The 22,277-nt window shown below is 63.1% G+C and overlaps 3 protein-coding genes across 5 annotated transcripts in view; 2 read left to right on the top strand and 1 right to left on the bottom strand.

The window, feature by feature from the left end:
• The window catches only part of TMBIM1 (transmembrane BAX inhibitor motif containing 1), a 28,549-nt gene extending 21,283 nt beyond the window's left edge, over window positions 1-7,266 (top strand). For both annotated transcript variants that reach the window (XM_077830302.1, XM_077830300.1), the window contains exons 3-12: window positions 729-823; window positions 1,645-1,709; window positions 2,324-2,377; window positions 3,064-3,114; window positions 3,499-3,538; window positions 3,887-3,924; window positions 4,409-4,496; window positions 4,893-4,988; window positions 5,971-6,024; window positions 6,188-7,266. In XM_077830302.1, coding sequence (XP_077686428.1) covers window positions 729-823; window positions 1,645-1,709; window positions 2,324-2,377; window positions 3,064-3,114; window positions 3,499-3,538; window positions 3,887-3,924; window positions 4,409-4,496; window positions 4,893-4,988; window positions 5,971-6,024; window positions 6,188-6,331 — 725 coding nt within the window. In that variant the 3' untranslated portion in view covers window positions 6,332-7,266. The remainder of the gene's footprint in view (window positions 1-728; window positions 824-1,644; window positions 1,710-2,323; window positions 2,378-3,063; window positions 3,115-3,498; window positions 3,539-3,886; window positions 3,925-4,408; window positions 4,497-4,892; window positions 4,989-5,970; window positions 6,025-6,187) is intronic.
• Window positions 7,267-8,353: 1,087 nt separating this feature from the next.
• PNKD (PNKD metallo-beta-lactamase domain containing) lies at window positions 8,354-12,310 on the bottom strand. Of its 2 annotated transcripts, none has more exons than XM_077830304.1 (3): window positions 12,196-12,310; window positions 10,122-10,332; window positions 8,354-9,457 (listed from the first exon to the last, which is right to left on the bottom strand). In XM_077830304.1, the coding sequence occupies exons 1-3, from the start codon at window positions 12,227-12,229 to the stop codon at window positions 9,274-9,276; spliced, it is 429 nt and encodes a 142-aa protein (XP_077686430.1). In that variant the 5' UTR covers window positions 12,230-12,310; the 3' UTR covers window positions 8,354-9,273. The 2 variants fall into 2 exon arrangements, with proteins under 2 accessions (XP_077686430.1, XP_077686429.1); XM_077830303.1 differs by lacking the exon at window positions 12,196-12,310 and adding an exon at window positions 10,469-10,645.
• Window positions 12,311-12,587: 277 nt separating this feature from the next.
• AAMP (angio associated migratory cell protein) lies at window positions 12,588-21,323 on the top strand. The gene is made up of 11 exons (XM_077830272.1): window positions 12,588-12,746; window positions 14,449-14,604; window positions 15,416-15,535; window positions 15,890-16,029; window positions 17,206-17,350; window positions 17,686-17,769; window positions 18,277-18,392; window positions 19,049-19,143; window positions 19,712-19,802; window positions 20,352-20,506; window positions 20,966-21,323. The coding sequence occupies exons 1-11, from the start codon at window positions 12,641-12,643 to the stop codon at window positions 21,039-21,041; spliced, it is 1,284 nt and encodes a 427-aa protein (XP_077686398.1). The 5' UTR covers window positions 12,588-12,640; the 3' UTR covers window positions 21,042-21,323.
• The last annotated feature ends 954 nt before the right edge of the window (window positions 21,324-22,277 follow it).

Genomic DNA, 22,277 nt, shown 5'->3' with positions numbered 1-22,277 from the left:
ATGGTGGGGTGAGGAGAAGGGGTCTCTGGAAGGGCAGGGTAATGGATACTGTGACTCGGGCTCAAGACCTGGGATGAGCTTGGGGGGCGTTCCTCGAACCCTTGGGATGGATCGGCTCCGATTTGTCACTCACCCAGACCTGACAGACAGGAGGTGTCCTGGTAAGAGGCAAAATATTCCAGTCCCCAGTCCCATCAGGTCAAAGCTGGGCTGAGCTTGGCTGGTCTGTTCTGTCCCCAGAACCCGAGAGTCAGTCCCATTGGGCAGTGCCCTGCTGTGACAGGGGCAGCCTGGCCTGGTGGTCCCACCCAGAAGGAGGTGGGGTCTGATGGGGGTGGGGAGGACACCCTGAAACACTTGACCAACGGGCCGAGCCTGGGGCGGGGGGAGGAGACGGCACCGCTAGAGAGGGGGGACGGTTACTTCCCTGCGCCTCGAGCCAGATGCACCCCCGGCCTCACCCTGCCGGGTACCAGGCCGGCGTCTCCTGTCTGGGCCCGGCCCTCTCAGCCATGCTGCCAGCGAGACCCCAGCTGGTGCCGAGGGGCCGTTGGGCTGGGACATCCCACGGGGCAGCCCCCTCCGAGCTCGTGGGGAGAGGCAGCCAGGAAGGGATCGGACACTCGGGCAGGGCAGACCCCGGACACGTGCCAGGTCAGCTGATGCCCCCCAAGCCGTGCCAGCGTTCGGGCGCTGACTCTCCCCCTGTTGTGCCCCCCGCCCCCCAGGAGACAGCTATGGCAGTGGTGGCTCGGGGGAGGAGGACGGGCTGAGAGCAGGCACCATGGATGACAAGACAGTGCGACACGCCTTCATCCGCAAGGTAACTCCGGAGGGAGCCGGGCTGCCCAGCCCCCGGAGCTGCAGGGTGGGGGAGCCGGGGGGATGGGTGGGGAGGGGGTGTCCCCCTCCAGACTCTGGCCCCCAGGAACAGGCTGCGGCCGGCGGAGCGAGCCTGGGTACCAGTGCGGGGCCGGGGATCAGGGGCTGGTGTGTCCGCGTGGCGAGGCCAGTGGCCGGGGGCAGCGTCATGCTTCCATGGCTGCAGGGTCCCCCCAGTGCTGGCGGGGGCTGGGGGCACGGCCCTGGGCTGGGACTGGAGTGGCCTCGGCTACAGAGCCCCTCCCCTCCACGCTCTCTGGGCTAACAGGACGCCCGGAGCCTGTGCCTCGGTGGGAGCCCCCAGCAGGGTCAGCGGCTGGGCCAGCTTCCCCCTGCTGCCTGCCCCGGGGGGACCAGTTCTAGGGCTATGAGGGGCTCGATCTCCACAGCCCACCCGGTCCCTGGTGCCCTGCCTGTCGCCGAGTCCATCAGGAGCGGGATTGAGAGCCAGCGGCTCCATCGCACCTGGGGTGCTGGGCAGCTGGGGGCAATGACACCTCGGGGCCGCCTTGGTGTGTCTGTGCAGGGAGCCAGGCCGGTGCCCGCGGGTGACCCCTCTGTGCCTGCCTGTGCCCCGCGGGGGAGCTGGGCCGGTGCCCGCGGGTGACCCCTCTGTGCCTGCCTGTGCCCGCGGGGGAGCTGGGCCGGTGCCCGCGGGTGACCCCTCTGTGCCTGCCGGTGCCCGCGGGGGAGCTGGGCCGGTGCCCGCGGGGGAGCTGGGCCGGTGCCCGCGGGTGACCCCTCTGTACTTGCCTCTTTCAGGTCTACACCATCATCTCAGTCCAGCTGCTGGTGACCGTGGGCATCATCGCCGTGTTCACCTTCGTGTGAGTCTCACCTTGTCCTGAGCCCTGCCCTTGCCGCCAGCTGCTGCTGTCCCAGGGGCTGGTCCCTGCTCCACGGGGCCCCAGGAGCTGGGACATCCCAGGGAGTCTCCAGAGGAACGAAGATGACTGCCCCCAATGCCCCGTCCCCCCACTGAAGGGAGGAGCCAGAGCCTTGCCTCCGGGATGGAGATGAGCACTGTCTCACAAGGGATGGGGAGCCCCACCCTGGGGCTGTTTAAAGCCAGGCTGGGTGCAGCCCTGTGGGATGGGCTGTGCGGGGTGACCCTGCCCTGCCCTGGCAGGAGTCCGGATGGATCCTGGCGGGTCTGTCTGGGGAGCTGAGCACAGAGCAGGGCAGGGTTAAAGCCCTGTCCTTGCTCCTGGGCTGGGGACCCCACAGCGGGTCTGCGCTATGTGGGGGGCAAGCAACGGCTTGGGGGTGATGACGAGCAGGGAGCCTCTCACTTCCAAGCTTTCCCTTGGGTCACTCTGCTGCTCGCTAGGGCCCGCACTGTGAACACTGGGGGGGTGGAGACCACGGGGGAGCAGGGAAGGGGCCACGTGGTGACGGGTGGAGCCAGGAACCGATCTCACACTCTTCTCCCTCTTCGCAGCTCCCCCGTCCGCACCTTTGTGAAGAGGAACATTGCTGTGTACTACGCCTCTTAGTAAGTATCACTCTGCCAACTTTGCCAACTCCCCTCCCTGCTCATCCCGGGCCCACCTGCCCTTTGGCTGGGTTCCTGTGCCGCCCTGTGAGAGCTGGCAGAGTCACCACCGCTCGGTCAGTGCGCTCCCTGCTGAGTGCCACGAGGCGCTGGTGCCCCACGCCAGAGGCAGAGGGCGCTGTGTGGGCACCGCCTCCAGCCCCTGGTGGCTCGGGGAGGGAGAGGGGCAGTTAATCACAGCTTGCTTTCTTTAAGACAAAATACAAGGAAACTACATGCATAAAACTCTGTGACAGCCACGTTCCAGCTGAGATCTGGTCTCGGGTGGGAACTCTGGTTCTTCAAGCAATAATGACTGGTCATGTCACAGTATCAGTTAAAGCACAAAGGTTAGGGTTTACAGAGGGAGCATTGTCTAATGGTTGGAGCATGAGCCTGTTGGAGCTGTCTGCTCATACTGGCTCTACCCCATCATCTGACCTCAGAGGAGCTGTTTCCCAGCTCTGTGCCTCAGTTTCCCCTCTGTGCAATGGGAGTAATGCTTCCCTACTGCCAAGGCACGATGTGAAACATAAGAAATGAACCTTGGCCCTTCTGCTGCCCTGCACGCGGCTCCGACCGGCCCCGGCTCCGGGTGGGCAGCAGGGCTGGGAAGAGTTCCAACTTCTGTCTCTCTCCCTCCCCAGCGCTGTGTTCCTGGTCAGCTACCTGGTGCTGGCCTGCTGCCCGGGCCCCAGGTGAGTGTCTCCTTCACTGGGGATCAGAGAGGGTGGCCCCTCCCTCCGAGCCCGCGCCCCAGCTCCGAGTCCCCTGGGCACTAGCCAGGGGGCCGAGGCCAGAAAGGGCTCTGGCTCCATCCCCAAGAGGCGATGAGACGACGCTGCCCCCCAGGGTCGATTCCCGTCCATCCGGGCCGCAGCCTGCCCTGACGCGGGGGCCGGTTTTCACGGGGACACCCTGTGACCTGCAGTCTCATTGGGCCAAAGCGGTGCCCTCGCCCCAGGCGACATCACGCTGCGCTCACCCCAGAAACCCCGACCCCCCCCGCGTGCCCCCAGCCTGCAGCACCCTGGGCTCTGACTGCCTGCACCCTGACCTGTGTGTTCCCTGACTTCCCCCAGGAGACGCTTCCCCTGTAACCTCATCCTGCTCGCCATCTTTGTAAGTGGGGCTATGGGACTGGGTTATATAGCAGGGGGGGGGATGTCCTGGGGGAGGAGTGGGATGGAACGAAGGGAAGGCTTTGATGGCTGAACACTGGTTACGATTGGGCCTGGGGTCACGTGCATGGGGGTAGAAATAGGGGGGGGGGTGTGATGCCATGGGCCCCCTCCTACCTCAGGGTCACACCTTTGCCTGAAACAACCCCCTCAGGCCACGTGCCCCTCAGTGCCTCCTGCTGTGAATCTCCACGTCTTGGCGGGGGCCTGGGAAGCCGACGCGATGCTTTGATCCCACGCTGGGGCTCGCTCCACAGCTAATCGCCCCCTTTCCTTTTGTTTGCTGCAGACGCTGGCCATGGCCTTCATGACGGGAACCATCGCCAGGTACTGTGGAGCTGGGGAAAGCCCCTCTGAGCCCCTTCCCTCCTCTGCCTTCCCCGAGTTCGCCTGTCGTCAGCAGGGGGGAGGCGGTAAAGAACGTGTCCCCTGGGCCACGTGCCTCCGTGTCGGGGTCACTAGCCCTGCGGGGGAAGAGGGCTCGGACGGAGAGGAAAGCCAGCCCCACCATGGTTCCAACTTCAGGGATCCTCCTGGCTTAGCTCAGGTTGAAGGAGTCGCCCTGGAGCCTGGACTCAAACAGGCGCCTCCTGGGGGCGAGTTGCAGAACCGCAGGCTGCCTGTGATGGCTTTTCTATAGGGCCCATGGGTGCTGGGTTGGATCACCTGCCGAATGCCGAGCCCACGGGATCGCACTGCTGGGGAGCGAGCCCCGGTTCTTAGCTCCCCGTTGCATGCGGAGGGTGAAGTGGGAAATAATTGAATGGCTTTTAACTCCCCCCCCCCCCCGCTTTTAACCCTTTGTGTGCAGCGTGTATAGCACCCGGGCTGTCCTGATCACCATGGTAATCACTGCTATAGTGGCCATAATTGTCACCGTCTTCTGCTTCCAGACCAAGGTAAGGCTCGATGGGCTCCCTGCCATCCGGGGCAGCGGGGAGGGCAGGAGTCAGGGGATTTCCCCTCCTGAGGGCCCCCGCGGCATAGGCTGGGACAGGGCACAAGGCAGACGCTGCATCGTGCCCCTTCCCCTGGGGATCCATGTTGCCTGCACCCAGTGCTGGGAATGACAGAGCAGGAATCGAACCTGGATCTCGTGCGGCAGCCCGGAGAGAGCTGAGTCAGTGACCCTCCAGGGCCAGCGCTTTGGGGTGGCCCTTCCAGCCGGGTGGCCATTGCTGCTGACCCTCGCTACCCAGGCTGCCTCCTGCGGGGGAAGCCCAGTGCTGCGGGATGGCTGCGTTCCCACTATGGTCCGTGGGTCCCTCTCTAACTTGTCACCATCCTGCTGGCAGGTGGATTTCACCTCGTGCACCGGGCTGTTCTGTGTGCTGGGGATTGTCGTCATGGTGACGGGAATAATCACCGCCATCGTCCTCTCCTTCAAATATGTGAGTAGTGGCTGGGGGAGGCCGGTTCGAGGACAGGCTGGGGCATGACACCAGCGCTGCCCTCTGCTGGCCCCATCCGTATCTGCAGTTGCCAGCACGGCAAGCCTGACCTGCCGGAGTCTGCCAAGAGCCTGAAGCAGTAGCCTCCATGGGTGGGTGAACTGCCCCATTTACACAGCGGAGATGTTGACTCTGAAGCCTAATTATGGCAAATCAGAATGTCAGCAGCAGGGTGATTTCATCCCTGATCGTTTCGGCGGATGCAAGCCGCTGCCCTGGGACGGTGGGCAGGAGGGGAATGGAGTTCCCATAACTTCATCCTCCAAACTGACCCCACTTCAGTATCTTGCACGAAAGCAAACCTCTGTTCCTGAGCCAGCTGCACTTGGCAACAGCTCGCACTCGGCCGGGGATGTCCAAGCATGTTTTGTTGACAGAAGGGAAAGTTGGTCTCCTGGGTTCACTTTAAAAGGCAGCTATGGTACGTTGGGGGGTGGCTGAAACCAGACCATCTCCCTTCACTCCATCCTGCAGCCATACCGCCTTGAGTGTGAATATACCTAGCAACGTGCCAAACGGCATTGACCGAGCAGGATCAGGCCTGGTTGCTTGGATGGGAGACCTCGAAGGGGAGCCCAGATGCAGCTGGGTGAGGTGTGGGGGATGCAGTTGGGGGCATGCTCCCCTCCCCGTGAGTTGGGGATGAGCTGGGCTGCAGGAGCTGCTCTTTCAGAAGAAAAGCAAACCCAAGAGTACCGAGATCCTTCCCAAGTGAGGGCGTCAGCCAACAAGCATCATGCTCCTCCCCAGAGGTGGCTGCATCTTCGAGTCGGGTAAAGCAATCCCTGACACATACACGGTGGGGATCGGAATCGGTTTTCTCCAGCCCTGGGCTGGTGGGTTGCATTACTGGTCTGTGCCCTGGGGCAGTCGCTGCAGCCCTCTGTCCTCTGACCGCCCCGGGCTGCCCCTGTCTTTGCAGGTTGTATGGCTCCACATGCTGTACGCGGCCATCGGCGCGATCGTCTTTACCCTGGTGAGTAACCTTGCTCGCTCTCTGTCCCTGCTGAGCTGGGAGCCTCCTAAGGTCCTGGGGCAGGTGGCAGGGGGAGGATGGAGGCAGCTCCTGGCTCCAACACATGGGGCTGACAATCTCTAGCAGCATGGCTGACCCAACGCTCTGTCTCTGGTCTCCCCAGTTCCTAGCTTACAACACCCAGCTGGTGCTGGGGAACAGGAAGAACGCGATCAGCCCTGAGGAGTATGTCTACGGAGCCCTGGAGATCTACATGAACATCGTCCAGATCTTCATCTTTCTACTGCAGATTGTGGGCCGGAGCTAGAGCCTCCACGGAGCTCCCGGCGGGAATTGCCCCGGGCCCAGGAGTGCTCCGGGAACACCTTGCCGCCTTCCTTTCCCTCGTCCTTTCACGCTCCCCGCCTCGGCGTGTCTCTCCCAGGCCATTGGCCTCTGGTTTCCCTTCTCACCTGGGGAGCCCAGCGTGGCTGCTCATAGAGGGGTAGCAGGCAAGACTGGCCCGTCTGCCCTGCAGAATAACAAGGCTGTGCCCAGAAATGAAGCCAGTGTCAGCCGATTTCTGCCTGCCCTGTTAATTGTTCCGCTGCCCTCTGTGCTCCCCCGTGACCTCCTGTCTTTCTTCTCTCCCCACGCTGCCCCCAGGGATGTGTCAATGCACCGAGTTCATCCCCGTAGTATCCTCTCTTGCAGAGGTGTGTTCCGATCCCAGATCCTCTAGTCATAGCTTCCTGGGAAGTGAGAAATCCAAGGGCAGCCCCTGCCTGGCTGCGCGGATCCCCGGGCCCATGACCGCGTTCTTTGCCAATGGGCTCCCTCCATTTCGGCTCCCTCCCTTTCTCTTGCCACGTGCCTACGGGAGGAACATTCCTTCACGTCATCAAATCCGAATCCACTCAAAGGAGAGCAGAAAGACAGGGGCTTAGTCCTCGCTCCGCTCTGAACCAAGGTGTGTACGTTCCCGCCGCCCTGCAGAGCGCCCTTCGGTGGGGAGGAGCAGCGGGGGATGCAATCAATGCACTGAGATGATTTTAAAGGGAAGGGGGGACTTGTCGTCTATAAATCAGTGCTTTTCAATTCCAGCAGGGTTTTCACCCTCCCTGTGTCTGTTTCACAGAATACAGATCAGCCCAGACTTCAGGGCTAACACTAGTGCTTTGGGGCAGTTACATGTCTTAGGCTAGCCTTATGGTAAGTAAAAAAAAAAAAAAATCTACTTAGCCCCAGGCTGGGGAGGAGAAACGTACAGAGGCATGACCCATGCTAGCCCCCAGATTTTTGTTGTTTCTAATTCAATGTATTTTATCCTTGGTACGCAAAGGTTTTTGTATCAAGCTGCCATACTGTATATGTGACTAGGCCGGAAAGCCAAAGGGCCTTGAAATAACACCGTTTGACGGGGGGAGGCGAATGGCACAAGGGGAATTGCAAAGAACCGTGCTGTGTGTGTTGCTCATGCTGTCTAGTAAGAGAGTCGCTGATTGCAGGAGGAAACAGAACTGGGGCTGCAGGAAGGGGCCGCAGGCAGCATTGTAAGTCACCACCCCTAATTCTAGAGGCTGGAACAGGTGCTGTAAGGGGGGGCGGGATGGGGCAGAACGCTGCATTGGAGCACTCTGGCTCCCCCAGGGCAGTGCTGGTGAAGCGGGGGGCAGCAGCTGAACCCAGAGCCGGCTCCCAGTGCCTCCTGGGAAGAGCAGGCTCAGAGCAGGGCGGCTGGATCAGAATCCCCAGGCGAACGGCCAAAAGGGCAGGGGAAGTGGGGGTGCAGCCAGCGTCAACCCTTTGTGCTCCTCCCACGACGCTAGCAGCTTGGGCCAGCCTTGTTCACTCAGTGCCTTAAATCCCGATGTCCCTGGCAGATGATTTGAGGTCAGCACAGCACATGTCCGAGAATCCCCCCTTTCACGGGCAGCCCTCCTCAGATCTGTGCTACGCCCGTCTAGGAAGGGAGACCTGCCCGTTCTGGGTGCTGTCCTGGAGGCAGAGCTGCTGATGAGCAGAGCCCGGCTCTGTCCTGGCTGAGGGCGTGGGCGTTGGCCAGCTGGGGTTAGCTTTGCTATGCAAAGGGCTGCCGGGTGCGCTGCAGAGGTTAGTGGATTGGCTCAACGGCCCCCCGTGCAGGACAGACCGAGAGACCCCTTCCCTGGGAGCGCTCCGCTAGCCAGGTTCGGAGCGGTCCCCAGTCCATGCAGCAGGGGCCGTGAGGGGATGGCCGTATAGCATAAGCTGTATTATATTCTAATGCTGCAGCCAGTGGGAGCAGCGCGGTCGGCTCCCCGCACCAAAGGACACAGACAAGTTGCACTCAATAAAGCGAAACACTGTGTACTTTTTCAAGCATCCAGCATCTTTTGATTTTTATTCACAATTGTGAAAGTGACAGTGGTGCAGGGGAAAGAGGTGACCCCTGGGACCTGAATCTCCCAGGCCAGGGATGTTGGATATAGAGTAAGCATACCCCACCCCCCAAAACCACTGCCATGTCCCCCACCCTGCAGAGACCATCTCTGGAAATGAGACGGGAGCTCAGTCCCTGTGGCACAAGCAGTCCCCACGTCTCAGCCGAGGCTGTCGTCAAGGCCTGGGGGAGAGGGAACGTAGCTACCTCCCAAACTGGACAGGACTGAGCCTCACCGTCTCACTTCCCACAGCCCCAGCAGTAATATTCAGGAACCATGGAGCTGGACCCTGTTTAAAGCAGCTCCTGAATTCCCCGCCCCATCCAAGCCAGATTCTCAGTGCAGCAGTGTTACCCACCCCCCTGTGGGGATACTTCAGGGCTTTGAGCCAGCTCTAACCATCCCCACCACCAGCCTTTCAGATGTGGTAACTGGCTCCTCCCCGGACTTGGTGAGGAAAAGCTCTGGGCCAGATCTCCATGCAGCGCTGCTGATGGCTAAGGACATTTGGTGTAACATCCCCTTTCTGTGGTGCCCCTCGGGTTACAGCTGCACAGGGGCAGATTTCTCTGAGGTGAAGGGTTTATTTAGGATCTCACTTCTGTCCCACACCAGCTGTGTGCAAGGTACAGAGGCAACGTGAGAAATTAGAGTAGGGTCAAATGATTTGGGCAGAAACAGCCTGACCCCCCCAGGGGACTGACTCTCAAACAGAAGGGCTGTTGGCACCTGAGACTAATCACTAGGACAGTGTTTCTCATTCGGCAACATCAAACAGATTTGTCTCCAAGTTCCCGAGCTCTGAGCAGGAAGGAAGTCTCTGTTGCCTTGGCTCTGTGTTCCAAGACTAGGCCTTGGGGTCAGCCACACCCTCCGGTCCCAGTGACGTCCTCTTGTACCGCGCTCCCTCGTACTCCCCCACGTTGGATGCCTTCATCTTCTGGCGAGCCTTTAGCTGCTTCAGGCGATTTTTGTCCACTTCGCGCTTGGTAAGGAGAAAGAGGATAATGCCGGAGGGGAAGCCGATGGCCCTACGGGAAACCAGAGCTATGGTTAAACTGCAGGACGTTCAACATCCATCAGGCAGGGGAGGGCAAGTCAAAGTGAAAGGCTTGCACGGCCTCAGGGCAGAAACTGTCCAGGCTTCTCCCAGTTCTGCGGATGCGCCTCCATCCCAACCCGCAGCCCCCCTTGTTATTCTAGTCCTGGGCTCCTTTCACACAGCTCTGCCAATGCCTCGGCGGACTCCCCTTGCCACCACCATGCTCCAGGCTGGGGCAGATCCCCTTTGAGATGCCCAGGGAGGTTGTGGAATCTCCATCACTGGCGATTTTTAAGAGCAGGTTAGACACACACCTGTCAGGGATGGTCTAGATAATACTTAGTCCTGCCTTGAGTGCAGGGAACTGGACTAGACGACCTCTCGAGGTCCCTTCCAGTTCTATGTACCCAGGCTGCTCCTTACGCTAACACAGAGGATGCCACGCACTCCCATGGTACGCCAGGGCCTGAACAAGCTGCCTCCAGAGGGTCGCAGGCAGACAATGCGCGCACTGGACTCGGCATTCAATCTTAGACTAGAGCGCTCACCCAACAGAACGGGTCTGAGGGCATTTCTAAGCAGGGGACACTGATGCTGATGACACTCCTGACCCTGGAGTGAGACAAGGATGATCAGCAATTTGCAAGACTCACCAGGCCACACCAACCATCTTCATGGGGTTCTTGGCTTTCCGTGTAGGGATATACTCTGGGATTTCATGGACTCGCCTGCCAGGTTCTGGCTTGGCTCCTAAGTCCAAGGGGGCTCGGCAGCTGCCATGGATGAGTCTGACATTGAGCCGGGCCAGGGGTCTATGGGTCCCAGCTAAGCATGCTGCCCGGCTCACAGCAGCAGAGAAAAATCCTGCCAAAGACAAAGCCAGATTACCCAGAGCACCTAAAGATCGGCCACAAAGGTCCCTGGCCGGGGAGGGTGTGAGGCTGGGTTCCTGGGTGGGCTGGGGAATCTCTGTGGCAGTCAGAGCAGACACGTGTTTTACCCTGATTTTGCATTGGTCTCACACCTGCACTCAGAGACCCCAGCTCGGGATCCGGGCCCATTGTCCAGGGTGGGGCACGCACACACGAAGGGGCCTGGCTGGTATTTCAGATCCCGACACCTCCGCTAATTTCCCCTCGCCTTGTGCGGTAAGGCGAGAACCAGGGGGTGCGTGAGCCCATGCTGCCCCTACAATAGGGCTTTAGACGGGGAGCCCACCTGACGCCCCGTCCCAGGGGCCCCGCAGTTACTGCAGCGGGGGCTTTGCCAGCCCTGGGTGCTGCACCGCACGGCGGGCGGGTTCTGGGGATGCCAGGCACTGGGCCCCGGCTCGGGGGGGGGACGGGACCTTGGGGGCCCTGGGACTGGGGGGTTCTGGGCCCTGGCACTGGAGGAGGGGCCGAGCAGGGGGAGGCAGAGGAAAGGAGGGGCCGGGCCTCTGGAGGGAGGGGAAGTGCCAGGCCGTGGCTCCGGGCAGGGGGAGGGGTCGGGCCCTGGCTGGGGAGCAGGGGGGTTAGGCGGGGAAGGGGCCCAGGCTAGGAGGGCGGGGGAGGGGCCCTGGCTCCGGGGGGGAGGGCCTGAGCCCGGGCTGGACCGAGGGCGGGGGAGGGGGTGGCAAAGGGGGTGAAGGGGCATAGGCTGGGTGGGAGGGGCCGGGCCCAGGCTCCGGAGAGGAGGGGAGCGGGGGGGAGCGACCAGGCCCAGGCCCAGGCTGGGGGGGAGGGGCCGTGGCTCCGGGGGGAGGGGCCGGGCCCAGGCTGGCGGGGGACGGGGTGAAGAAGGGGGGAGGGGCCCTGGCTCTGGCGGGGGAGGGGCCGGGCCCAGGCCGGGGGGGGGGGGGGGAGGGGGCCCAGGCTGGGGGGGAGGGGCCGTGGCTCCGGGAGGGGAAGGGCCGGGCCCAGGCTGGGGAGGAGGGGCCCTGGCTCCGGGAGGGAGGGGCCGGGCCGTGGCTCCAGGGGGGGAGGGGCCGTGGCTCCGGGGGGGAGGGGCCGGGCCCAGGCTGGCGGGGGACGGGGTGAAGAAGGGGGGAGGGGCCCTGGCTCTGGCGGGGGAGGGGCCGGGCCCAGGCTGGGGGGGGGAGGGGGCCCAGGCTGGGGGGGAGGGGCCGTGGCTCCGGGGGGGAAGGGCCGGGGCCGGGCCCAGGCTGGGGGGGGAGGGGCCGGGCCCAGGCTGGGGGGGGAGGGGCCGTGGCTCCGGGGGGGGGAAGGGCCGGGCCCAGGCTGTGGGGGGAGGGACCGTGGCTCCGGGGGGGGGAAGGGCCGGGCCCAGGCTGGGGAGGGGGACGGGGGAAGGGCCGGGCCCAGGCTGGGGGGGAGGGGCGGGGCCCAGGCTGGGGGGGAGGGGCCGTGGCTCCGGGGGGGGAAGGGCGGGGCCCAGGCTGTGGGGGGAGGGACCGTGGCTCCGGGGGGGGAAGGGCCGGGCCCAGGCTGGGGAGGAGGGGCCCTGGCTCCGGGAGGGAGGGGCCGGGCCGTGGCTCCAGGGGGGGAGGGGCCGCGGCTCCGGGGGGGAGGGACCCTGGCTCCGGGGGGGAGGGGCCGGGCCGTGGCTCCAGGGGGGGAGGGGCCGTGGCTCCAGGGGGGGAGGGGCCGGGCCCAGGCTGTGGGGGGAGGGGCCGTGGCTCCGGGGGGGAGGGGCCAGGCCCAGGCTGGCGGGGGAGGGACCCTGGCTCCCGCGGGGGAGGGGGTGGGGAAGCGGGGGGAGGGGCCCTGGCTCCGGGCGCTCAGTTACCGAACGACCCGCGGACCGCCGCCGCCATCGCCATCTCGGGAGGGGACGCTCGGCTCCCGGCAGGCAGCGCGCCCTGCCGCGGTGCACGCTGGGAGCGGCGGTGCGTGGGCGGGAGGGAAAGGGGGGACAGGAACTACAGCCCCCAGAATGCCCTGGGGCGCGACGACGACCACTCCCAGAATGCTCAGGGCGAGGCGGACCCGGGACTCCCAGCGGCCCCCAGCCGCGGCCCGGGCCGACTACAACTCCCAGAATGCCCGGCGGGGGCCCGCCAGCCCGCCGACGGGCGGGGCTTACCGCGCCGGGAGCGGCGATTGGCTCGGGCGCCCCAGCCCCGCTCGGCGATTGGCGGAGCCGGGCACCGCCCCTCTCCCTGGGCCAGGCTTGGCGGCGCGCGGGCGGACGGGGCGCCCCGAGGCCGAGCGCAGCCCGCAGCCAGCCCGGCATGGAGCCCGGCCCCGGGGAGGGCGGCGCCGCCGCCGCGGGCGCGGTGCACTTCCACGGGGACGAGGAGATCATCGAGGTGGTGGAGCTGGGCCCGCCCGGCCCCGGTGAGCGGGGGGATGGGCCGGGCCTGGGGGGCGGCGCCGCCCGAGGGGAGTCGGGAGCCGGGGGGGCGGCGGTGGCTCTGCAGGTGGGTCCCTGCCCCAGGGGAGTCGGGAGCCGGGGGGGCGGCGGCGGCTCTGCAGGTGGGTCCCTGCCCGAGGGGAGTCGGGAGCCGGGGGGGCGGCGGCGGCTCGGCAGGTGGGTCCCTGCCCCAGGGGAGTCGGGAGCCTGGGGGGGCGGCGGCGGCGGCTCTGCAGGTGGGTCCCTGCCCTAGGGGAGTCGGGAGCCTGGGGGGGCGGCGGCGGCGGCTCTGCTGGTGGGTCCCTGCCCTAAGGGAGTCGGGAGCCTGGGGGGTGGCGGCGGCTCTGCAGGTGGGTCCCTGCCCCAGGGGAGTCAGGAGCCGGGAGCCGGGGGGGCGGCGGCGGCTCTGCAGGTGGGTCCCTGCCCGAGGGGAGTCGGGAGCCGGGGGGGCGGCGGCGGCTCTGCAGGTGGGTCCCTGCCCGAGGGGAGTCGGGAGCCGGGGGGGCGGCGGCGGCTCTGCAGGTGGGTCCCTGCCCGAGGGGAGTCGGGAGCCGGGGGGGCGGCGGCGGCTCTGCAGGTGGGTCCCTGCCCGAGGGGAGTCGGGAGCCGGGGGGGCGGCGGCGGCTCGGCAGGTGGGTCCCTGCCCTAGGGGAGTCGGGAGCCGGGGGGGCGGCGGCGGCTCGGCAGGTGGGTCCCTGCCCTAGGGGAGTCGGGAGCCGGGGGGGGCGGCGGCGGCGGCTCGGCAGGTGGGTCCCTGCCCTAGGGGAGTCGGGAGCCGGGGGGGCGGCGGCGGCTCGGCAGGTGGGTCCCTGCCCTAGGGGAGTCGGGAGCCGGGGGGGCGGCGGCGGCTCTGCAGGTGGGTCCCTGCCCTAGGGGAGTCGGGAGCGGGGTGGGCGGCGGCTCTGCAGGTGGGTCCCTGCCCTAGGGGAGTCGGGAGCCGAGTGGGAGTCTTGCTGTAGGATCTTGGGTGTGTGTGTTTGGACCCGCTTCTGGCCCGTCTGCATTGCGGCCCCTTCCCCTAGCTCTGCCACCCATGTGGATCCTGCCTGTCCGTCCCTGGGGCGGCTCCTTCTCCTGCCGCTGGAGGGTCCCACGGGAGCAGCTTGAACCCTCTGTCCCTCGCCTGCACTGCAGCAGGACACCCTGCAGAATGGCCTGTGGAGGGCCCTCTCCCTAGGGCCCAGAGGGGAGATCGGCTCCGGGGGCCTCTTCTGTCCTGGGTCTCTTTGCTGAAGCTGCCAAACCGGGGCCAGCCGCGACGATGCTGGGTTTTGTGGCATGGATGTTTGTCCTGCATCGAGTGGACTGAAACCAGCACATGACATGCAGGCCACTGGCTTGCTGTGGGGAGCGGGGGGACTAGGGCCTAGAGAGCCCCAGTAGTTGCATTAACGAGGCCCGGTCCCCTGACTCCTCCTGGGCGTCCGATCTGTTCAGAGGACCTCAGTGAATGAGTGCGGCCTGGTACTGAAAACCCTGCTGTCCAACAGGGAGGCAGTGGAACTGGCTTGCAAGCGCACTGAGGGAGGCCTCTGCCCGGTGGAGCCGGACTCTGCCTACATCACCCCCCGCCTCCCAGGGAAATGTCTCATCTGGCCCTTTCTGCAAGCAATGTGCGTGAGCTGAGGGGGGCAGAATACCCCCCCACACTTCCAGTGCTTACGTTCCCCGGCTTTTCCCCTGCAGACGACCTGGCCAATGAGATGGAAGATGTGGATTTTGACGAGGAGGCCATCCAAGGGGCTGAGGAGCAGGCCTGGGAGACGGAGGAGGAAGACGAGGGGGTGGAGGATGGCATGGAGGCCCAGGATGACAGTGAGGTCACTTTCTCTGAGCACTCGGGTAAGCTGGGGGCAGGGGCGGGCACTGCTGTATTGACACCTCATGTGTGTTGTCTCCTGTCCTGATGTTCATTGTAGCTTTCTCCAAACTCAGCTGCTCCAGCTACACGAGGGCTCAGGGGGATCTTGCCAGGTGGGTCGGCCCTGCCAGGGTGAGGGGTGATCTCTGCACCCCCTCGCTGAAAATGGGGCAGGGCTTGGTCAGTTGAGTTCCCTCCAAGAGCTGGCTTCGCCCCTGGCTTTCCTTAGTGGGGTTGTGCCGGCCCGTGTGTTCAGACAAGATGTTCCTGGGACTTTCCCCCTGGAGGGTCATAGAATCATAGAATATGATCATGGTCCGAGCCTTCAATTGCTCCCTAGTGACTAGCTGCTGGCCGATCATAGTAGCAGGAGCTTCTCCATCAAGGCTGGGGACCAGCTGACTTATAAGTGGGAGCTTGAAGAAGGGCGGGGCAATCCTGGACCAAGTTGCTGCCACTCTGCTCGCCAAAAGCCAAACCGACCAGTCAGCACCTGAGACAGCCACCATCTAGCCTGGTATCCCTTCTTCCTGGCCTGCTAGATCAGCCCCTCCCTTGCCTTGCGCCATGGCCGATGCTGGTGTAGCCATGGCACGTTTGTCTAACATTGTCTACGCCCCAAGCGACCAGCTCCTATCCTGGGTCTCGGGGGTTAATGAGCTTAAAATGATCCCGATCTGCAATCGAGCCTGTCTGGGGTTGAGCCCTAACGAAGCGGGAGCTGGGAAGTTGGCTGGCATTCCGTGTTCATTCGGTAGGTGATATTTATTGACACTGTTCTGTCCCGTGAAGCCTCCGTTTTCTGCGTGAGCCTCGATCCCACGACCAACACCCTGGCGGTGACAGGCGGGGAGGACGACAAGGCATTCGTGTGGCGGCTGAGTGATGGTGAACGCCTGTTTGAATGCTCAGGTGAGATGTGCTGAGTTGGACCATTCTCTGGCCTATGGCAGGTTCTGCTTCAATTCCTGGTGGTTGTGGTGTGCTCCCTTTCGGGGTGTTACTGTGCGGTGTTAAACAGCTGCCGTGTTTCACCCCAGAGAGAGCTGCATTGTCATGGTGGATGGAAAAGACAGAAAGCTGGGATCTTTAGGGATGATGAGCCGTACAGGTAAATCTAATGGCCTGCAACTGCTGGAGCCTGGAGCCAACCTTCTGTTGTGGATAATCTTCAGTGCTTGGCTTGATGTTATCTGCCTTAATCACCGCAGCTAACCAAGGCTGGCTAAATCACTATCCCCTGCTTCCCCATTGCTGTCTCTTCAGGTCACAAGGACTCCGTCACCTGCGCAGGTTTCAGCCACGACTCCATGTTTGTGGCCACAGGGGACATGAGTGGACTGATCAAAGTGTGGCAGGTGGACACGAAGAAAGAGATCTGGTCGTTCGACGTGGGCGACTTGGAGGTGAGAGGGAATGAAAGGGGTGTCACTCATGAAATCTGGAGCCCAGACCCCACTCGAGGGGGTGAAGTTTCTTTTTTTAAGAGACCACCTAGAACCTCAGCCTGGATTGTCAGGAGCCATGGGCTGGTGCCTGGGAACTTTCTCCAGGAAGTGAAGCTGACAGGTCTAGTTCCTATCTCCTAGGCTGAAGAGATCTCCTGATTTCCACTGGAAAGGATGATGCAGCATGTGATGGTGGCTTCTTGGCCGGGGCGGGGGAGTGGGGTGTATGGGGCAGATCCTGGGAACGTAGAATGGTCTGGGTGGTGCAGTGGCTGACGGGTTGGAAGCCTCAGGGAGTTTTGCTTCAGAAAGTTTTGTAGCATCTGTTGGCTGTCTCAGGAGCTGCATGATGGGGGATTTCTCTGTGTAGCTCCTGGTCCCTCTGCCTCTCCTCCCGTATGTGAACCTTCGATGAAAAGATCAGAGAACACGTCCTTCCTTGTTTGTTTCTTCTCCCTCTTCTTCATTGCACCAAGGGGAAGTCTGGGTGTTACCAACAGGAATCAAAGCATTGTGTGGACTTGTGAAGATGTGCTGAAATTAGGCAGATTTTACCAGGAAAATTCTGTAGCGTAGACCAGGCCCAGTTCAGTGGGGAGAAGCAAACTGGATTTTGAAACCATTTCTAGTTACCTGGCGTAACTGATGCTGGTGAGGACGGTTGTATCCTGAATGCCGCTTCTGATTTAATCATGTCCCTTTAGGTAGGGAGCTGGACGCTTTCAACTCGCTGTGTATTGTGTAGTTCCTCCAAAAAGCTGAAAGTGCGTGTTCAACGGGGGAAACTGAGTCACGGAGGGGCAGTGACTTGTGTAAGGTCACCCAGTCAGAGAGAGCCTAGAGAGAAGTCCTGTGCTTTTCAAAGTTTGGCTTTGAACCGCTTGCGTCTATGGATGCTGGGGCAGCGTACCTGGAGGTGACTGCACACATCTCCCTGATCGTGTGCCCGCCAGCAGGGGAGGTGGTATGGAGCCAGCTCTAGAGGGAGCCAAGTGCCCAGCCTGGATTCCCTTCTGTGGGTCCCGCTTGTGGATCCTCTTGGGCTGAGCCAGGCCTGTAACGTCTGGCTCCCCCCAGGCCCGACTGTTCTCTGCTCTTCAGCATCCTCCCCCCTCTGTCTCCCTCTTTCCCCAGTGGATGGAGTGGCACCCTCAGGCCCACGTCCTGCTGGCGGGCACAGCTGATGGGAACTCCTGGATGTGGAAGATCCCCAGCGGCGAGTGCAAGACCTTCCAGGGGCCGAGCTGCCCGGCCACTTGCGGCAGGGTCCTTCCTGACGGTGAGAGGAGAGGGCGGGGAAGGGATTTGGGGAAGCTGGGCATGGAAACTAGGCCGTGGTGCAGCCCTGCCAGTCGTTACGGCATAGCCACTGACTCTCTGTGGGCACTCCCCCAACTAATTAGATTGGGAGCCATGTGTCTTCTCTGTCGGTCCCTCAGCCAGCAGGCAGGAGGCGCCCTGTCAGGGCAGGAGTCACCGAGCCCTGCAAGGATTTTTCCCCCAGGCCTCTGTCCCTTGGCATGCAGGGGGCAGCCTGGGAGGGGGAAGGATAGGGTGGGGACAGGGTGGGGGGAGAGGGTCTAACAAGCGGCTGTTGTCCATCTCTCCGTCCAGGGAAGAGAGCGGTGGTTGGCTATGAGGATGGGACTGTGCGCATCTGGGACCTGAAGCAGGGAAGTTCCCTCCACGTTCTTAAAGGTATGGAAGGGTTCATTCCCCCTGTCCGTTGGTAGCTAGGAAGGGCAGGGTGCTGGCGTTGCACTGGGTTTCTCTGTTTTACGAGGGTCTGCACCAAAGGAACACAGGGCGGGGTAGGGGGGTGGCCGGGTCCACCAGCCCCTTTCCGTGGACTCTCGTTATGCCCGTCAGAGGGGCGAGGGGCTCTCTCCTCAGAGACTGGGGGAGTCCGTCCATACAAGGAGAGCGGTTCCGATGCACCAGAGTCTAGTCTGTGGCTGGTCTCTGCAGAACCTGGCACGTTGGCTACCTCAGCTGAGGGGCGTTGGCAGACCTGCATGCTGGCAGGAGGGGGCACGGCTCCTTGCAGCAGGGCGCGGGGAGGCCGTTGGTCAGGATTGAGGGGCATCAGCAGAACTGGCATGAACTGGTGGGGCAGCTGCTCTGGGTTGGGCTCTGAGGTCTCCCAGGCAGGACTGGAACACGGTCAAAGCGTCTGACCTCCCGTTGGCTGTGAACTTTCCTCAGGTCAGGACGGGCATCAGGGCCCCTTGACGTGCGTGACCAGCAATAAAGATGGCAGCCTGGTCATGACTGGGTCCGTGGATTGTCACGCCAAGCTGGTGAACTCAGCCACCGGCAAGGTGAGGCCCTCGCACTGCCCTGGGGCTGGGTGGCGGCACCCGGGGCCCTGAGCGGGCAAGCCTGGGAGGTTTGCTGCTCGAAGGCCGAAGCTAGGGAAGGGGCTGGGTTAACAACCTCCTTTGACTTCCCTGCCCCAATCGAGTCTCCTCTCCTGGCGGCCCTGCAGCTCTGGGAGAGTGAGCTGCTCTGGCCCAGCCTGGCCTCGCTCAGGCTTGTCGCTCATTGATCTCTGCTCGTTGATCTCTGCGGCCGCCTGCTCCGGGGAGGACCTGCAGTGGTGTTGATCTGCCAGCAGAGAGGGCTCTAGGCCAAGGCACCGCACTGCCCTCGCTGTCCAGAGTTGGGTTACTGGAGTTCAGGGATGCCAGTGGCTGGAGGTGGCAGGGTGGGATCACTTGCCCTCCTGGCCCAGTCGGGTTCTTGTCTCTGGGTGCCGATGGGTACCCCCCTTGGTTATTGGGGAAGGGGAGTGGCCTGGTCTGTATTTGCAGGGCCCCCACTCTGGGGCAGGGGTGGTATCTGCAGAGAAATGGGCTTGGCCGAGGCTGTAGCAGGCTCAGCAATCTCCAGGTGGGGGGAGAGACGGGACGCTGGATTGGCTCGCAGGCCCCCCTCCCCACTGGCTCTGATGGGGGAGTGTCTCCTCTCTGCCCAGGTGGTCTGTGTGTTTAAGATGGAAAGTGCAGCCTCAAAGCCTCCGGCGGGGGAGGCCGAATCCAACTCGGTCGAGTCCCTGGGCTTCTGCAATGTGTGAGTACGGGCCGGGTGGGCGAAAGGCTGACCCTCCCGGCTCATCCTTCCGGGGCTGGGCCTGGACGCTGGGGAAGGGCCATGGGCAGAGGCGACCCCAGCAGCTGCATCAAGAGAGGGAGGGAGGGTGGGTGCGTGAGGGGGGTGCTGATTTGGCATGGGGGTGGTCCCGGTGCTGCCATGTTGCTTGGCATTCACGTCCTGGGGAGGCCAGGGTGCCGTTCTCCTCCGCTCTCTTTAGAGGACCCTAACCTGGGTTCCCCCTCCCCCACCCCATCATCCCTATTGGTAACAAATCCAAGGAGTCCCATTTATCTGTTTTGCCGGGGACTGACTGAACAAGCCTCGTTCCTCCACCCAGGCTGCTCGGCCAGCAAGGCAGGGGGGTGTTTCCTTCGAAATCCACCCCCCCTTTGCTCCTAAGAGGGGGTCTGGCAGGTAAACCAGTCCGTCCCTCCCTCCCTCCTTTCACTTCCTTCTGTCTCCCGCTGGCAAAGAGGTGCTGCTCTGTGGGGTCGGCAGGCCACCATGCCCCGCCTCTCACGCTCCCCCTCTTTCCCCGGGGCAGGATGCCGCTGGCAGCCGTGGGCTACCTGGACGGGACCTTGGCCATTTACGACATCTCCACGCAAAGCCTGAGGCAGAGATGTCAGCACGAGGTAAGGGACCGGGCACTAGTTGGCGCTCTGGGGGTGATGCCCTGAGCTGTGGCCCCTGGAGACCTCGGGCTGCCCCAGAGGGCTCTGGGATCACTCAGATCTGCTGGGGGGGCATGCTCTCCTCCCAGTTAGCAGGCCTGGGGCTGCCCCCGTGGCCCAGGGCAGGGGCTGGCAGCTCCTAGCATGGCTCCTGGCTGATCCCCTATAAATCCTCATTCTCTCACGGCTGTCACTAACCTCTAGACACTGCTGCCGTCTCTGTCCAAGGACCATCACTGAGCCCCCTTGGCTTGGGCCTAGCCTTGGGTTGGGTCCCAGCCCCCAGCCAGAAAAGCAGGGTTTGTGGGCTTTGACCAGTGATCCTAACGTCCCTGTAGCGTGTCAAGACAGCAGCCCTTGCCCGCCCCTTAGGCAGTGCCAGGCACCACATCCCTTGTGGGGTGGAGCTCCCACGTCTGCCGCCAGACTAGGCGAGCCAGCCCCTGTGCCCTTGTCCGGTGGGGTTGGAGTGCGGCCTGCCGGTGCCCTCGCTGACTTCCGTGCCCGCAGTCGGGGATCGTGCAGCTGCTGTGGGAGGACGGCGCGGCTGTGGTCTACACCTGCAGCCTGGATGGTGCCGTGCGCTTGTGGGATGCTCGCTCCGGGAAGTTGATCAGCGAGTATCGGGGCCATTCGGCGGAAATCCTGGACTTCGCCGTCAACAAGTGAGTGGCTGTGGTGGGCTCTGCCTGTGGTACGTCTGCCTTCGTGCTGCAGCGGGCACGGCCCCCACTCAGTCTGCCCGTTCGGCTGGCTGTGGACACGGGGCTGGCGTGTGCTGGGGGAGGGCGGGGATTGGCTCCTACATACGTTAAAGCCTGCGAGCTTTGCGCTCAGAAATCGTGAGCTGTCCTGCCCCAGCCGGCTCGAGAATGGTGGCGCCGGACGTGATCAGACTCGGGGTCTGTGTTGCATTAAGCAGGGTGCTTTGTTAGGCCGGGCTGAGAGCAGGTCTCTGCCTCTTGAGGGGCACTGGCGGAGCCGAGGGAAGCAAAGGCTAGACTGGACTAGCCTGTCTCTCTGTCCCCTTCTCTTTCCAGACCCAAGGAGTGTGGGCGGCGGCTGGGGGGCTCTGCCCTTTGTCCCCCGAGCCTCTCTAATCCGATCTCCCGTCTCTTTCCCAGGGACGCGTCCATAGTGGTGACAACGTCCGGGGATCACCAAGCCAAAGTGTTCTGCGTGCAGCGCCCGGATCGTTAGCGTCGGCGCCTGGAAGGGAGCGGAGCACTGTGGGAGCCGAGAGCAGTGCATTGTGGGATGGGGGGGGACTAAACCCACCAGCAAAGTGAGGCAGAGCAATCCACGGCTGGAACTCGAGGGGGCTGGGAGGTTGGCTTGTACTGCACAGGGGACCCCTGATCCTTTTCGCATAAAGTGATTCATAGCTATCGCTTGGCCATCTCCCCCCTTGTTTAGTTTTAGGGCTAATCCCAGGGTTTTCTATGAAATGTTTTAATTATATAAATTATTTCACGTACTGGATCCCGTCTGTTCCGACGTCTCCCACGTCGGCCAGGGCATCAGAGCAGCTCCCGCCTGTTGCACCAGATCCTTCTTTGGGATCTAGCCCCGGGGGGGGAAGGGGGGGGGGGGGCGTTGGGCGCTGATACTGGCAGATCCTAGGGGGTTGCAGGGAGCGGGCAGCTGGGGTGAAATGAGAAACCGATCTGCCCGCCTCCTCCTTGCATGTGGATGCTCCTGGGAAGTGCTGATGAGATGCGGGAGTGAAGGGTTATGGGGTTGCCCCATGGGGAACTGATTCCCCTAAATTGTCTTCACTGTGGGACTCTTCTGCCTTCTCTCCCCTCCAAAGGCTCTGTGTCCCAGCAGTTCTCTCTGTGGCCCCATAGGGCTGCCTCTCTTGTGTGCCAACCGCTGTCTCCCTGCCGTGCCGGTTGGTTCCTGACTGCTGCCATGCTGGACCCGGTTTGGGCCCGTCAGATGGTAGCATGTGTCAGGGCAGGCAGCCAGCTTCTCTGGGCAGGCTGTAATGCCAGGCTCTACTCACCTGGGTGCAGATGAGGCTGCCCTGGGATCTCGGCCATGCTGCTGGCCATGCGCTGAAAGGCAGCCGATTGGGGATCTCCCTGCCTCATGGAGGAAGGGGGTGCCAGAGTCTCAGGTGCCCCCTCCGAGCGATCCCAGCCCCAGCGTTCAAATCTCAGGCCTGCTGCAGGGGAGCATCAGAATAAAGCCTCTAAGGTAGCAAAGAGAAACCTTTGTGGGCCTCCGGAGAGCTGCGCCAGCCCCCAAAGGGCTCCCCGAAACCCTCCTGCTGTATCTGGGTCCAAGGTGCGTCTCTGGGGTCCCGTGACCGCCTACCCTGCCCGCTGCACAATTGCTAACGTATTTATCCCCCTTCCCCCGTGAGACAGGGCAGGGCTGTCCCCACTGTACAGAGGGGAACTGAGGCGTGGCGATCAAGTCACATGGCCA

Source organism: Eretmochelys imbricata, chromosome 11 (genome assembly GCF_965152235.1).
Source record: "Eretmochelys imbricata isolate rEreImb1 chromosome 11, rEreImb1.hap1, whole genome shotgun sequence".
In the NCBI taxonomy this organism is placed as follows: domain Eukaryota; kingdom Metazoa; phylum Chordata; order Testudines; family Cheloniidae; genus Eretmochelys; species Eretmochelys imbricata.
Note: the sequence above shows the minus strand (reverse complement) of the source record. Positions and strands in the feature narration are given on the sequence as shown.

Bases quoted from the DNA above. Each gene is read 5' to 3' on its own strand.
- PNKD (XM_077830303.1), bottom strand. From the start codon at position 10,529: ATGGGCCCGGATCCCGAGCTGGGGTCTCTGAGTGCAGGTGTGAGACCA. The intron at 10,333-10,468 runs GTAAAACACGTG...TGTCTTTGGCAG, and splicing joins GAGACCAATGCAAAATCAGG to GATTTTTCTCTGCTGCTGTG. The intron at 9,458-10,121 runs GTGAGTCTTGCA...GGTTTCCCGTAG, and splicing joins AAGATGGTTGGTGTGGCCTG to GGCCATCGGCTTCCCCTCCG.
- AAMP (XM_077830272.1), top strand. From the start codon at position 12,641: ATGGAGCCCGGCCCCGGGGAGGGCGGCGCCGCCGCCGCGGGCGCGGTG. The intron at 14,605-15,415 runs GTAAGCTGGGGG...TGTCCCGTGAAG, and splicing joins CACTTTCTCTGAGCACTCGG to CCTCCGTTTTCTGCGTGAGC. The intron at 17,770-18,276 runs GTATGGAAGGGT...AACTTTCCTCAG, and splicing joins TTCCCTCCACGTTCTTAAAG to GTCAGGACGGGCATCAGGGC.